Source organism: Sarcophilus harrisii, chromosome 4 (genome assembly GCF_902635505.1).
Source record: "Sarcophilus harrisii chromosome 4, mSarHar1.11, whole genome shotgun sequence".
NCBI classification, from domain to species: Eukaryota; Metazoa; Chordata; class Mammalia; order Dasyuromorphia; family Dasyuridae; genus Sarcophilus; species Sarcophilus harrisii.
Window position 1 is genome coordinate 372,797,093 of NC_045429.1, and position 17,132 is coordinate 372,814,224.

Genomic DNA, 17,132 nt, shown 5'->3' on the forward strand with positions numbered 1-17,132 from the left:
GAAGCTATTTTGGCTGCCATAGAATGCTGAGCTGGTTCTAGGGCCCCCAGTGTATTTCAGAGAGCTAGGGAGGCTGATACCAATACAATCAATCAGGAACCTTTTTATTATCCAAAAAAAAAAAAAAAAAAAAAAATCACTCCAATGAGGGCCTCTGTGAGTGTTACCTCTGATGATTGGCCAATCAAAAACCAAACCACATCTTTCTGGGGCAGGACACAGCTAAAGCAGATATCAGTCACTTGTCATATACTAGTGGGGTTGATCTAGGAGTCTAATATTTTGTGTAGAACCCCTTCTATTCCATACTCCCAGGATTTGTTTTATTTGATTCAAGGGCACCTGGCAAAAGGAACTGAAATGTGAAGCTAGAGAAAGAGGTATGTTTTAACAGACTGCTAAATTTACAACATTATTTTTTTCTTACTTCCTTTTTTTTTCTATTTTCATCTGATTTTCCCCAGGATTATTAATTTTTATAATAACTTTTTTATTTTTCAAAATACATGCAAAGATAGTTTTCAACATTCACCTTGCAAAACTTTGTGTTCCAAATTTTTCTCCCTCCTTTTTCCCACAGACAGTAAGCAAGGTTAAACATAAACTCACACAATTTTAAAAAACAGTCCCAGAATCTAACAACTTATTAGGTTTACCAAAAGATATTTGTGAAACATATTGCTTTGTTAGCAGATTCAAATAGAACTCGATTGAGTTTACAGGATGGTAAGGAAGGGTAGAAAGCAGGGGAAATGAAAAGATATTAATGATTCCAACCCCCAGTTACCTAATTTCATTATTTCTGCCAATGCCTTTGCATTAGGCTTACCTACCCTAAGGGTCAAAGCATCTAAGGTTAAAAAAAAACAGTACGAGAAAGAAATGGTGCTACTAAAACCAAAATAAAGAGATCTAAAGTTAACTCACTAACAAAATACAAACGATAGTGGGAGATTCAAAAATCACTTGTATCATTTGGACATATTTTAGATTTTTTTTTTTAGTACTTAAAGGATCTGTGATTTCAATGATTCTGAGTAAATGCAGATTACAACCCTTCCACTCTTCAGGAGATATACTTCATTAAGCCCCATAATTAAAAGTTCCGTCACTTGCTGACCAACCTTCTTTCTGGTGTTCAAAGTCCCTTCATCCCACTTTTAAAAGTGTTAAATACATATATTGGATTATTTGCTGTTTAGGGGAGGGTGTGGGAGAAAAGGAGGAAAATTTGGAGCACAAGGTTTTGTAAGAGCGAATGTTGAAAACTATCTTTGCTATTATTAATAAATGCAAAAAAAATTTTTTATGTGTTAAATGTCTCCAGCCTCTTGGGTGAAGGCAGCAATTTAAAAGGAAATATTCCCTTCCTTCCCATCTCCCAATCCTCATTCTCTATCAAATCCATTATAAGGAAGTGAATTACTTACCTTCTGCAACACACTGTCTACCATTCCCAGTGTAACCAGCAACACAGCGACAACAAAAACCAGTTGGATAGTCTGTACATTGTGCATGAATGGAGCACTGGTATCTGTTATTGGCACAAGTCTGTCGAGAATCAGTGTTGTATCTGAAAACTATTTAAAGGGAGGAAAAAAACACTCCAGTGAGGGCCTCTGTGAGTATTACTTCTGGTTATACTTTGGGAGGTCTTTCCCTACACCACATCTAGAGTACAGGTTTTTTTTTAAATTTATTATTTATTTTTATCATTCCTTTTAAAAAACTTTTGAGTTCCAAATTCTCTCTCTCCAGTCCCACTCCTAATTATTGAGAAGACAAGCAACATATCAATTATATATGTAAAATCATATAAAACATTTTTTCCATATTAGGCCATATCACCAAAAAAAAGATCCAAGAAAAACAAAATACTTCAATCTGTTCTCAGATTTCATCAGTTTTCTTTCTGGAAGTAGATGCCATTTTCATCATGAGTCCTCTGGAATTGGCTTGTATCACTGTCTTGATTAGAGTAGGTAAATCTTTCATAGTAAATAAGTAGCAAAAATATTGCTATTACTGTATACAATAACCCCCTCACTACTCACTTCTGCTTACTTTATTCTGCAATAATTCTTGTAAGTCTTCCTAAGTTTTTTTTGAAATCCTTCCCTTTGTCATTTTGTATAGCACAATAGTATTTCATCAGAGCAAGGGTTCTGAATGTGGGGTTTTAAACACTGGATTTTAAGGAGTCTACGAATTGGATGGGGAAAAAATTACATCCTTTATTTCACTAACCTCTAACTGAAACTTAACATTCTTTTCAATTATGAATGTAAGCAATAAATATTATTCTAAGAAGAGGTTCATAGAGTTCAGCAGACTGCCAAAATGAGTCTCTCTGAACAAACAAAAAAAGGTAAAGAATCTCTAACTTAGAGGAATTTGTAATCACTTACTAGAGAAGAGATTAAACATAATCATAAAAAATAAAATTAGACATAGATTAAACAAAATAGGAATTCACTGAAATGAGAATGGAACCATTGATCAAATAACCAAAGAAGATAGGAAAGTTTGAGAAATTCACAATGTAATTAACAATTTTTTTTTTTGGGGGGGGGACCTACAGAGTGGTCCTGACCTGTGATTTCATTGGCATAAAGAACTTTCAAGGAAAAAAAGATCCCTCAATCAATGAGTTGCTTGGGGTGCTAAATGACTTGCTCACTCTGTATCAGAGACAGTTCTTGAACCCCACACATCTTGACTAAATCAACTCTCCATCTGAAATGCCCTAACTTAAAATAAGACCTACCCTATAATGTTATATTTTCTCCAAATTCTAAAGTGCAGTAATTTTTATCAACTTGGAAGACTTTTATGATTAAAGATATTTATTTCTTAAAGAAGTTTAACAAACCTAATGACTCCTTCCTCTTTACCCCTACATATTACTTGAGAAGAGAGAGCAGGTGGTACACTATAAAGAATTTAGCTCTTTACTAGTTTATAATAAAGCTTAGGTTGAGGACTACAGTTATATGGGGTACTTAATATCACTGAAAAAGAAATTCATTCTGTGGGTTGATATTAAAGATGTCACACTTAAAATCAATCTTAAAATGCCAGATTTAAGAGAATAAATCTAAAGGTAGAGTCAGACAGGTGGGGACAGCCACAACATCTCACAATAGGCAACATAAAAGCCTTGATCATCAACCATAATCAGTAATCAGAAGTCAGCACCTAGGTAAGGCACTCCCCGTTGTTTTTCACAAACATCGTTATACCAGGCTTAAAAACCTCTGATCAAAGAAAAAGGAAAAAAACATAAGCTTCCTATTTAAAGATCTCATCTTTTAGGTTCCTTCTTACCACAACTATGAACGAGCTCATTTAACTGAACAATCCAGAGCAAATTAATTTTGTATGTGGTCTATTTGAGCGCAACAGGGGGTATGTTTCTGGCTGTGATAACAATCTTGTGTATAATTAGAAGCTAACACACGAGTGAAGTCAAAAGCAAAAGAAATTTAATCACATGTAATTTCTATTAATCCTCCAGGAATGTAGTCACATAAGGGACATAGGGGAATAAAGAGGGAACTGGGAAGAAAGGAAATCAAGACCTTTAACTGAACAAACACACTTGTAAATGCTATTGATTATCCAATCTCCAACTGTGCCCCAACCTTTCAAGTAGTTTCTCAGTTGTCTGTCAGTGGGGGCCTTCATGGATAACATCATGAATATATTAAAGGCTTGGGTAAAGTAATTTTTCACTTGCTAATGAAAACAGTAAAATAGCTGAGAAGGTGCATGAGAAAGAATAACCCCTGATTTTAGATCAGATTTTGGTTTTCAGTTTTACTAGTATAAATCTCCTTTCAACAAATATAAACTATCCCACCATAAGTTAGGAGAGGTGGAGATGGTCTTACTTAAAATAGGATTGTTTCACAAATGAGAAATTCAGACATACCTACATAGGGTGGAAACATAGCAGGAAATAAAATGAGAATCAAACTAGACATCTGCAAGTGAATAAGTACATCTTAGGGAAATGCATCCAAAACATCTGGGAAGATTAACTGAAAACAGAGTTTTCAGAGGCAGATTGCCATGTTCCTAAGAACTTTTAGTATCATGTAAGACACCAATGTTGAAATGTTTAAAGGAAAGGCATTGATGCCTTGAGCTTTCAGTGAGGAGGCAAAACAATGCAGTCTTTCCTCATCCTGACACTGATCTGTTATGTGAGCTGGAGTAAATCACCACCTTTCTCTGCCTCTGCCAGCTTCAGAATATCACGTCTTCACGTCTTGCCTATTGCTTTCTTTGGGAATTTCAAATGAGGTTCAAGCACAAAATATGACATGACTGCCTTTGTTGGCCATGTAGTAAATCACAATAAGTAGATGAAAATGGAACAATAAAACTTCTTCAAAGCCTTATCATAATTTTATAGGATAAGACTATGCAAACACCACTAGCAAGCTAGGGTGAGACAATACAAAGAACCTTGCCTAGAAGTCAGAAGAGGTAGTATCTGACACAGACTGGCTATGGAACTACAAGCAAGTCATTTCAGCCAAACCTTAGTCCTTCAGCTCTAAAATGGAGATAATTGTCTTAACTTTCTATGGGAGTATCATGAATAAAGCATTTTGTATAACTTTGGATCATAGGAGTATAGACTTAGTGTCAGATGGGAATTTAGAGATCATTGAGCCCAACATCTTAATTTTACAGATGAGAAAACTGAGGCATTGAGTGGTTAAATGATTTGTGTAGAGTCATACTTCTCATGTCTAAAGCAGAATTTAAACCCAGGTCCTTTTGATACCATGTACAGCACTCTCTTCATATGGTACTATGTAGTCATGAATTACCATCATTTAAAAGAAATAATATAAAAAAGACTTAGGTCCATCCTACTTAAATCTATTTTTGTTTCATTCAACAAAATAGATTTAAATGGGATGGACCTAAATCATTTTTCTCTAATGGTAGATTTTACAAACTATCAAACCACATGCTCTCTTCCAAGTCCATGTCCTATCACAGGGATATGTTAAAGCCAGTTCAAGTAGATTCATAAGAGAAAGTCAATTTTTAAGTTTTTTCATCTGAGCATTTACACCTTAAATATCAGCAAATTTTACAATTCAGGACTTGATTTATAGTTTTGCTGATTTTTTTTAGATTTAAGAAAGTGAGAGAGGATATGTTAATTATGTAGATTAACCTTAAGAGCATGTTGTATATACACTTTTTGGGTTTTTGGAGAGTCAATTGTTAAGACATTTAACCATACACTGCTGCTCTACCCAATTCTCCTTGTCAGTCAAATGAGGAGGCTACATCATGGGTTCAAAACTTTTTTTTTTTGGTCATGGCCCCCTTTCAAATTCTGGTAAAGTCTATTGACCCCTTTTCAAAAGAATATTTTTAAATAATTGAAAGAAAAGCTAAATTTCAGTTAGAGGTAAATGGAAATAAAGATGTGCTTTTAAAAAAATCTCAATTCATAGACCCCTTGAAATCTAGCCAGACTCTTTGGGGAACCCTTGGATCTAAGATTAAACCCTTGGATTTAGATTAAAGATTTAAATTATAAAATCACTTGAATCTCTTCCAATTCTAAATTCTATGAATTCCACTAGAATTATCTACATTTTATACCATTGGTAACTCAAACATTAATCTCCCCCTTTCAAACTAAAGTCCTTAAACATGCACCCATATCAAGTTAAACGACCTTACCAATCCCTGTTTCCTCTACTTCATCCACATCTATGACCTGTGGATGCTGCTGGGGAAATCCCTCAGCTGGGTACAGGAGTGACTTGGTTTCCCTAGTAGAAGGATCCGGATACTGATCCACCACGATGGGTTCTTCCAGAGGTGGTCTCTCGGTTTTCGCATGACGTGGGGAAATGGGATTTAACAATTCATATGTGTCTTCATCACCCCTCCTGGGGACATCATAGGGGTCAATTGTGGTGCTCACATCTTCCAAGCCCAGAGACCTCTCAGATACGCTCACCAGGTCATAGTCTTCATCTTCTTCATCTTCATATTCTCCGCCATCGGATCCAAGGCTGCCATCAGCTGGCACTACACCACTGGCAGTGGAAGGACTCCCAATCTCAAAAACCCAGACCCCCTGACGTCCTGCATTACTGTTCCTAGGGACAAAAATAGGACAGTAATTCTCAGATAGCATTCCTATCCAAAATAAGTAAACAAATCACAAATAGCCCATGGAGATATAAAACAGACTCTTCCCTCCCCATTGAGACCCTTGTGTCTGAAATCTTCTATAGTGTACCAAAATAGTACGCTTATCAAAAGTGGCAGGGACTGAGAGAATAGGTTCAAATGGATGCATATTGAACCTGCTACAGGACCAGGAATTTGCAAGGCTACTGTGATGTGCTATGCTATGTAGTAAGGAGCACAGAAAATTCTTTGCTCACAAATGTTAGAGGTTTTCCTAATTAAACAAATCTTCTTTGAAATAATTGGAATGTGGAGTTAAGAAAAGTTCTTTTACCATGAAATTTTCCTGATTCCCATATTATAGGTGAAAATCCTTGACATATAATTAGCTTCTTAATGATTAATGCCAATTACTAAAAATATTTCATCCTCCCTTCTATTTAAACCCAACCTTTTTTCTTGATTACTCTAGATTATTCTTGATTACTTTCTCTTTAATCCTCACTTTTTTAAGGTTACATTTTCTTTTTTTATTGAAGTTTTTTGTTTTCAAAACATATGTCAGGATAATTTTTCAACACTGATCCTTAAAAAAACTTTGTGTTCCATTTTTCCCCCTTCTCTCCACCCCCTCCCCAGATGGCAAGTAATCCAATATATGTTAAACATGGTAAAAATATGTTACATCCAATATAGGCTAACATATTTATACAATTATCTTGATGCACAAGAAAAATCAGATCAAAAAGGAAAAAATGAGAAAGAAAATAAAAATTCAAGAAAACACCACAAAAAGAGTGAAAATACTGTGTTATGATACACCCTCAACTCCTACAGTCCTCTCTCTGGATATCATCACAAGATCATTTAAACTGGCCTGAATCATCTTAACATTGAAAAAAGCCAAGTCTGTCAGAATTGATCATTGTATAATCTTCTTGTTGTCATGTACAATGATTTCCTGGTACTGCTCATTTCACTTAGTAATCCCCAAAGCTTTATTACTTTGCTTATAAAAATAGATATTTTTTAAAATGCTCAACACAGATTTTATTTATACATAGGCCAGACATATTAGAAATGGAGAACATGCCATCAGGAAGGTTTTAGAGGCACAGTAAGAAAAAACTGGAAAAAACAAGATGATCTTTACTTTAGTCTAGAATAGGGTGTCTGATCAACCCAAATTCCTTAGCTCAAGCAACAAAAGTCTCCTGGGATAAGTGAAGGATAAGTCAGAACTTGCTACATGAAAACTGGGTAGGGTTTCCCTTTGCCTAGTCCATTATAAAAAAGGAAATCAGAAGGATAGAGCCAATTTGGTTCCAGAAAACTCTATTCTAAATATCTTTTCCTTTTGCCCTATTCTAAACAGCAAAATAGGACCCCAGATTTTTGAGCTAGTAGGGACCTTAAGCCATCTAACCCAATACTCTTATTTTAAAGATGAAGAAACTGACACCCTAAGAGATTAAAAGCCTTACTCAGGATTATAAAAGTTGTGAGTGAATCAACATTTGAATTCAGGTTCTCTGAATTCCAATTCACTATTCTTTTTCAAGGAAACATGTTGGCTCTGCTCCTTCCTACCCTAAAAAAAAAAAAAAACCCAACCCATTACTAGTAGAAAGTTTTGTTGTTGTTGTTGCTGTTTTCTCAGAGCCTGGGTTCATAGTAAGAGAAGAGTTTGGTGCTTCACATTCCTTGGGCCACTAATATATTACTAATAGTCAAGACAATCCTATAAACATAGGGCATATAGAAATCTAAAAAGTAAGTAATAGGCTCATGGTGTAGAATACTGTAGATATCAGATTCAGTGGAAAGAGCACTGAACTCGTTCTAAGGTTAGAGGAATTAGGTTCAATTCTTGCCTGTGACATTTAATAAGGGGTTGAAATAGAAGGTCTCTAAGATTTCTTTCAGCTATAAAACTATAATCCTAAGCATTGGTCAGTTTTAGGAAACTGATTTTTTTTTAACTTCTTTTTTTCTTTCTGTTTTATTCTTTGACACAAGGAATGACTCAGTGGATAGTGGAAGAAGAGGGCTATAAATAGAAACAAAGCTGATATAAAAACAATATCAATAAAAATTTTAATTTATAGTATTTATAAAAGTAATCCATAGGAGGCAGACAATCTCAAGTAGCACATTTCAAGTGTAATGGCATTACATGCCATTGATGATACACGCCAAAATGAGAAGAACCAAGGTGGTTTATTAATTAAAGGGACAGACAATGGCAGGAAGAGAACGGTCTACTCAAGAACAAATAAAACATACTTGACCAGATTTTCAATGGATTCTCTGTCACTGGCAAATATGTTGTAGGCACCATCACTTTTCCATAAGAAACCCACTAAGCCTTGACTAAATGCAACCACAGCAGAAATTTGGTTTTCATCCTTTTTAGAGTGCGTGGTGTAGAATTGCAAACCATCTTCTGGGTAAAGGAAAATGGCATATGAACTGGATTCGGAGGAAGCTAAGACAGCCTGGAATGTGTTTCTCTGTGGAGAAAAGTTAAAATTCAATTTAATACCTAGAAAAACACCCCCCAAATGTTCAAACCAACCAACTTCAATCCTATAATCTTCAACAGGCTGCACCTCATGTATATAGTGAGGGAACAGCAAACTGATTTTGTTTCACAATCCTCATTTCAACATAAACTTTTATCTTTGTCAAATGAAGAGATAGTGATTTACACATCTTCCATTATATTCCAAACTGAAACTTTGTCTAAGATTATGCTAACATTAATCCTTCTCTCTCTCTCTCTTCGTGTGTATGAGAGATAGACAGAGAAATAAAAACAAAGAGACACAGAGAGACAGAGAAAGAGAGAGACAGAAAGATAGAGACAGTAAAACATACAGACACATACACACACAGTTAGTTCTGTATACCTGATAATACTAAAGTTACACACAATTGCAGTGATGGAACCTCTAGAATGTGATACAAGACCTTGCTATTAAAAACCTCTTATTCCTTAGACTGAAAGGGTGACCAGGGAAGTACTACATGATTCTGTGTTCTCCAGGAACAAGCAGTCAACAATATAACATCAAAAAGCTGACAAATTGGCAAAACAGAACATGAAAAGATCAAAATCATCTTACATGAAGGCCTCAGACATTCTAAATACAAATGAAGTCTTTGAAGCCATGGAAATAAACTAGATTTTTTCACAAGAATCCTTTCAGCTCTACAATCCTACAAAATCAACAAGTAAAAAAATGTATTTTTTTTCTCAAAGATGAACTGAGCCTGTCTCCAAAATTATTTACAATAAACACGAATGTCAATGTTCCAAAAGGATAGAGGATGACCTGGATTCAAGTCCCTTCCTGACACATCTTAATTATGTCACCCTGCACAAGTCATTTAGTCTCTTAGCTCCCCGGGAAACTCTTGCAGAGAAGTATGCCGATCTTTATTGATGGAAGAAGTTCTTTACTGAGAACTTCTTGAACCAATGAAGACATGGATCTTACCCTAACAAAACAAAACCTAATAAGGTTTTCTTCTCTTCACAAGATCTTTTTTTTTAATCTATTTTTGACATTTGTTTTTTAATGTTTTGAGTTCAAATCCTCTCCTTCTCTCTAGCCCTTCTCTCACTGATTAAGATGACAAGCTACATGATACCCATTCTACATGTGAAACTATGAAAAACATTAGGTGTAGGTTGTAAAAGCTAAAGTTGCAAAAAAAAAAAAAAAAAAAGCAAGAAAATAAAGTGAAAAATAACATGCTTCATCAGTTCTCTCTCTCTCTCTCTCTCTCTCTCTCTCTCTCTCTCTCTCTCTCTCTTTGTCTCTCTCTCTCTCTCAAAATAGATAGTATTTTTCTTCATGAGTTCTTTAGAATTTTTTTTGGACCATTATATCATTCAGAGCAGCTAAATCTTTCACAATTGATCAATGTCACAATAGAGCTGCTATTATGTATGGTGTTTTCTTGGTTCTGCTCACTTTATTTTTTATCAATTCATATGTCTCTTCAGGTTTTTCAGAAAACATTTCCCAAAACATTTCTTATACTACAATAATATTTTCTTATAAGCATAAATTACAATTTGTTCAGCTGTTTCCCAAGTGATGGACATCCCCTCAATTTCCAATTCTTTGCCACCACAAAAAGAACTGTTATAAATACTGTTGTACATTAAGGTCCTTTTCCTTTGTCCTTATTCTCTTTTTGGGATATAGACCTAATATTGGCGTTAGTTAAATCTTTTAATGGCAAGTTCAAGTCCTAATTCCTCTAAAAAAAGTTGACCTCACCCTTCTAGTATCAGTTTTCTTCCTCTTACCTTTCTTAGCACTTTGTCTGCGTCAGTCATTTCACTCATCACATTATATTGTTTAAATTGTATGTGTGTTGTTTTTCATAATTATACTGTAAATTTCTGGAGGTCTGAGTCCTTGCCTCATACATCTTTATATTTCCCTCAGTGCTTAACAGTACTGGTCAAAGCATAAAAGTTCAATACATATTTGTTGACGGATTGATATTTTTCTTATTTATATCACCAGCGCTTACAGTATCTGTCACATTATAAATAGTTAATAAATACTTAATAAATTGAATAGAAAAAAATATATATACTCACACTTTTTGTAGAAAAAACCTTTATTAAATGCTAATTAAATGAGAATAACTATTATTCTCTTTATAAGAATGAAATTAGCTAAATTAAAACAGAAGTTTCTGTATTTTAAGCTTTGGTTTTGATCTGATATTTTAATAGAAAACCACTAAAGATGTTCTATACATCTATAAGTATAATTAGATGGTAATAAACTATTTAAGCTTTTAGCAGCCACATTTTTGTTAAGTAACAAGAAATGGACCTGCTACACTGAACCTTTGAGTGGAGATAAATAAGAGTAAAACACAATAGGCAGGCAAGGATGAATAGGAATCTATATTCATGGAAAAAATTAATGAAATCACAGATCCATTTGAGTAATATGTTCATCAAATATAAATTTTGTTTATAGCTAGATAGTTATCATAAATTTATGCAGTCTTTCAGATAAAGTAACCCCCCCCTCCAAAAAAAAATTCAGGCCAGCAAGCATGACCACCAATCAATTCTATATGGGTTAAACATTTTGCCGATGTGTTGAGATCATTTTTAATTAAAATTTGGGACTAGTGATAATTTGTATAGCTATGCTGCTTAATTAACAAAGGAGTATAGGTAGAAATACTCTCAAAAAGGATAGCACTGAATTCAGATCCAGGCAGTTCTGTCTTGGATTCCATTCTTGGAGAGTAATTTAGGGAAAAAAAGTAATTTCACTACAACAATTTTATTCATGAGATAGTACTACACCATGGGCAATCATATTCAAACTTATTTTATGTACTCACTATTTTCATTGACAACTGAAGAACAAGCTGGTGTCAACCAACAGATATTAATTATTTATTATGTCAGCTAATATGCTAAGGCTGATGACACAATGAAAGATAAATTTTCACTAAAGAAAACTTTCTGTTTAACCTCATTAATTTTCTCCTTAGTTGTGGTATCTGCAGCTAGTATTTTCCTCTTTCAAATTGCCTTTATAAATATTGTACATATGTTTGTATAAACCTTCTATTTATCTAGATATCTGCATATTATCTCCCTCATTATATATGAGATCTTTTGGGATCACATTTTCACAACTTAAAGGAACTGATCAGTATGTTAAGATAATTTGTGTTAGAACCCAACAGAATATTCACCTTGCCTTCCTGGGTAGGATCCCTTTCTGATCCTTGGTAAGGAGCCATGGAGTCCCAGGTGACCACCACCACACTCTTAGGTTGGAAAGAGACCTCAGGAAAACCTTTTTGGACACACTCTGCAGCTAGCTGAACAACAGCAGGGGAAGAATCTTCCCGATAATAAACCTTTCCACCATTTGTCGTATCAAGATCAGCCAGGAAGGGTGCAACAGCTCCAAAGGAAGTTGGAAAGCGACCAGGACTGGCTTCTTCAAGAGGAGGTTCACTCATGGCAATGATGCCATTTGTAGTGATCTGTACAAAAAAGTGAAAAGCAATTTAAAATGAGTATGACATTTTTTTCTCATAAAACTCATTGAATATTCATGACAGCCATCCCACAGAATGTAAATGACATAATGCTTACAATTGACATTTATATAGCACTTAGAATATGCAAAATACTTTAAATACAGTATCTTATTTGACATAATTAATGAGGTGAGTCCTTCAAAGATAACATTCAAGGCAACTTTAATTATTGAAGCAGAAGAAGACTTTATTATGAAGTTGAGGAGGATTGCAATCTCTGTTGTTCTGCCACTAATGAGCCTTCTCTCCATCTCACATAAACTCATGGGGGGAAAAACTGTACTCATTGAATGTAAGACACTTTGAAGACCACTGATCAGAGAGAGCAGGGTTGATAGAAAACAACTTATATGAATACTAAAGGACTTTGATAACTTATTATCAAATTTCTTCAGAATTTATGTCTATATTTTTAAAATTACTTAACTAGAAAGATTTTTAGCAACTTGTTTTCCACTTGATGAATCCACAGTAAGATGAATGAAATAAGGATTTTTTTTCTTTAAATAATTTTTTGGTTATATACTATCTCAATAAAAATGAACAAACACAATAACAAAATGAACAAAATCATACATAAAATCACAAACTCCAAAGTATTTGCTGTTTGTTACATCTGACTTGTTTGTTACATGAATCTTTTCTTAGCTCTCTATATCTCTAGCATTTAGCAATGTCTGATATATAGAAGTGCTTTAATAAAAATGCTTGGTAGTTAATTGATTTTATTGTTTTTAAAATATCATTGTTGTCAGTATGAATGTTGTTGTTTTGATTCTTTATTCTATATAATTTTTTGAAAAATCTTTCTCTATCTCCCTGCATCTTCATTAATTTGTTAATTATACTCCATTCCACTGATATGCCTTGATTTATTCAAGTATTCTTAAATCACTGGACATATAGACTGCTGTCAGATTTTTTCTTATTGAAAATAAAGCTACCATGAATATGTTTGTACACATAAACCTCTTTCTCCTTTTAGTAACAGCTTTAAGAAATAATTCTGTGGGTGGTCAATGGGTATAAACAGCTCTGTAGCCCTTTATATGTGTTAGCATATTTCAGCATTCTCCTTTGTGCTACAAATTACTAGTTTCCTTGAGTTTGTAAGAAAGTAGCTAAAAAGGCCTTGGCAATCCCCCATTACATTATTTGTGTCCCCAGTATTTTGTTTGCAAACTAACAATTCACTGTTCTTTCAGATTCACAGATGGTGACAAATTCCATTATTGCAATAGAACTCCCATTTTTATAGTCTTTTTCTTTTAATCTCTATGGACCATAATTTTTTAAAATTAATTTTTCTAGACCTCCCCTAACATATGGAATCAAAATTAACATTCCATGCACACTTCAAAGGGCAATAACATAAATACCAAGACCATAAATCTAAATAGTCAACTCTATTTCAGGGTTGATCGGCAAGTTTGTACATTTGAGAGATTTGTCTTTTCTTTTTATCATCTGTGGGCTTTAGCTTCTGAAAACTTCTATGCTCATAATGGGAGGAAGGAAAAAGAAGGGTAGCTGAAATAAGGCAAGATTACAAACTTGCCTTGAAAAAGGCTTAATGGTCTTAGAGACCTTAAAAAAGATGAGGAAAAAATGGGTGATTTTGGCAGAACTTGTGGGAAGAGTTTGAGAACTTTGAAGTATTTGAATTTATCTGAACTGCCTCAAAGTTTGTTCCAAAGTAGAAAAAAAATTTTTTGCAACCTATGAAACAAAGATGGTTAGAAAAAAAACTTTCCCTGACCAAATTTCGGGTGGCAGTTTCCCAGAATTAAGTGGTACAGACATTATTTTCCAGATGCAAATGGACAGGCTATGGAGAAGGAAGTGAAGGAAGGAATTTCACACAGACACTCTCACATTTGCCCTTCTCTCTTTCCTCCCAAAGATATAGTGTTGCATAAACAGCAATTAAAGTTACATGTGGGAGTGTGGGAAAGGAACTCACTTTCTTAAAGCACAAGGATTTGGCAGCTACAAGCTGCTCATAGGTAATTGTAGCATATGCTTCTAGGGACCACATGGGTTTTCATTTAAATGGCCATTTCCGAATGGAGTTTAAATCAGTGCAGTAACTTTGAAAAATACTTCTAAGGCCTCCAGGAAACTAAGATTCAGGAGTAGCAATCTCAAGACATGAATCATCAACCTTGAAATGTGCTTTCCTCATTGGGATGCTGGGAAGATCAATTTTATTTTCAAATAATTATTTATAAAGTATTACAAACTCCTTGGAGGAAGAGTATGGAAATGTGTGGCATATTGGGCAAGTACTAGATATGCAATCACAAAAGTCCTGGTCAGAGTTATGGCTCTGACATTTACCAGTTGTATAAACTAAAGTTAAGTCATTTAATCTAATTAACTTCAGTTTCTTCATCTGTACAATAAGAATAAAACTAAATGAACTATCTATATCATAAGGTTGTGGTGGAGAAGAAGGGAAGGAGCAGGAAAAAATGGAGGAGGGGGGGAGGGAGAAGAGAAAGACAGAGGAAGAGAAGGAAGAGAAGATAGAAAAGGAAGAGGAAAAAGAAAAAGAGAAAAAGAAACATCAGCTAACATTTACATAGCACTTTAAGGTTTGCAATGAAATTTACCTATATTATCTTTTTTAATGTTCCATTGAACAAGTTTTTTGGTTCCTTGGTCATAGGTTTTACAATTGTGGAATGGATCATATTATGTACCCTGGGGGCAATAAATTGTGAGCCTAAAAGTTCCTCAGCCAAACTAGATTAGAATGCAATTGGGAAATATTTAACAAAATAATTAAAGACACAATGCAATATAGACTGTGTTTAGTTGTGGTTTTCTAAGTCATTATGAAGTTGCTGGAATCTACTTCTATTGGAGGTAGATATCACTCATGTAACCTATATTTCATTTTCTTATTTAAAGAGTTTAGTAACCTGATTGAACAGGGAAATGTCCTAGATATAATGTGGCCCAGACTTCAGCATGGCATTTTGATAAAAATTTCTCACAATTTGTCAATATGGAGAAATATAAACAGTTATATGGATTCATAAGTGACTGACCAACTGATTCCAGAAAGGGCACATCTCTAATAAAAGGCCTAGATATTTATTTTGCCATCTTCTGTATTATGATAAACATTTATAATCAATGACTTAGATGGGGACAAGATAGATTGATGATTATCAAACTTTCCTAAGTCATGAAGCTAAGCTATAGATGGTATGACAATTGGTAGTGATGTTGTAGATTAGAGTATTAGGCCTGGAGTTTAAAAGTTATGGATTTAAATCTGACCTCTGACATGAAATAACTCTGTGTTTCTGGACAAATCATAACTTCTGTTAGCCTCAGTTCGTTCAACAATTAAATGGGTACGTATTTTTCAAAGTTGTTTTGAGAATCAATGAGATAATATCTACAAAGTACTTAGCATTGTGACTCTTATGGAGTAGGTGCTATATACTTATCCCTTTCTCCTTGTTCCTCTCCCCAAAATTGAAAATAGAAAAATGTTACCAGTCTCTAAGACAATCTATTCTCCTTATTGATGACAATGGACTTTCTAACACCTCAGAACCAAATATGTTCTAAAGTAATAATAGCTGACTAAATTTGAGGAATTACAAAGCACTTTACAAATATTATCTCATGGAGAAAATGGAAATAGCATTTAATAAGTTGAAATAAAAAGAATGGTTGAATCAGGCCAAATACACATAGAAGAAAACTATTAGAAATGAACCTGTTTTAAAAGTATTGAGAAATATATTTTCAAGATATTTTAAAGAAGGGTAGATATTGAATGATTGGGGAAAAGACATTTAATATTAGCCCAAAATAGTGATTGATGAGACATAATAACCTCTAACTCATGTAATTATCTTTTCATCTCTATAAACTCTTCATAAGAATGACCTACACATTTATCAATTTTATTCTTGATGGGAAGAAAATAAGGAGATTCATGCACAATTTTCTGCAACAAACAATGTTGGTTATAAGTCACACAATTGTGCGTGTATAAATAGTAAAAGCAACTTAAGGGGAAATTAACAAGTCACATTGGAAGAATCAAAGAGATGAAGAATATCTATTCTTCAGACTACAATATGCACTTGAAAAGCACTCCATCAAGGTAAGATATCAATCCATATATTTTGGACAAGCAATGAACTTCATGAACTGTGACCAACACTGAATCTAAAGAAGAGATGGTGGATTGCCTATAAAGATCAAGAAAATGTCAAAAGTCTTCTGCATGTTAAGTAGATCTTTATGGACTTTTAAGGGAGACCATGGACAAGAACCACATAGGGATATATATATATAGTGATTAGTACTGTTTGAAGTAGTACCTACATGAAAAAGGTTATACGTTTTGGTCATGTATACTTATTGTGTATCTAATTTATATTTTAATGTATTTAACATCTACTGGTCATCCTGCCATCTAGGGGAGGGGGTGGAGGGTAAGAGGTGAAAAATTGGAACAAGAGGTTTGGCAATTGCTAATGCTGTAAAGTTACCCATGCATATAACCTGTAAATAAAAGGCTATTAAAAAAAAAAACTAGAGATACCCTTACTGATCCTAATAAACTTTTAAAAAAATAAAAAAAAAAATGAAAAAGGTTATAGGTACATGGAAGTACAAAGCTGGATGACAGAATATCTCCACAGACAGAAATAGCAATCATAACTAATAAGATGAAATTTAAAGGTCTTGTATACAAGACATATAGAGAATTAATTGAAATACATAAGATCAGAAGCAGTCACAAATTGAAAAATGACCAAAAGATATGAATAGGTAGTTTTCAAAAGAAGAAATGTAAACTATCAACAACCATATGA

General features: G+C 34.0%; 1 protein-coding gene across 1 annotated transcript in view; it reads right to left on the minus strand.

Moving 5' to 3' along the window:
- NID1 (nidogen 1) overlaps positions 1–17,132 on the minus strand; it is a 107,702-nt gene that overhangs the window by 77,389 nt on the left and 13,181 nt on the right. Inside the window, exons 2-5 of the mRNA XM_031966945.1 lie at positions 11,929–12,225; positions 8,464–8,690; positions 5,719–6,143; positions 1,431–1,580 (exon numbers count right to left, since the gene is read on the minus strand). Coding sequence (XP_031822805.1) covers positions 1,431–1,580; positions 5,719–6,143; positions 8,464–8,690; positions 11,929–12,225 — 1,099 coding nt within the window. The remainder of the gene's footprint in view (positions 1–1,430; positions 1,581–5,718; positions 6,144–8,463; positions 8,691–11,928; positions 12,226–17,132) is intronic.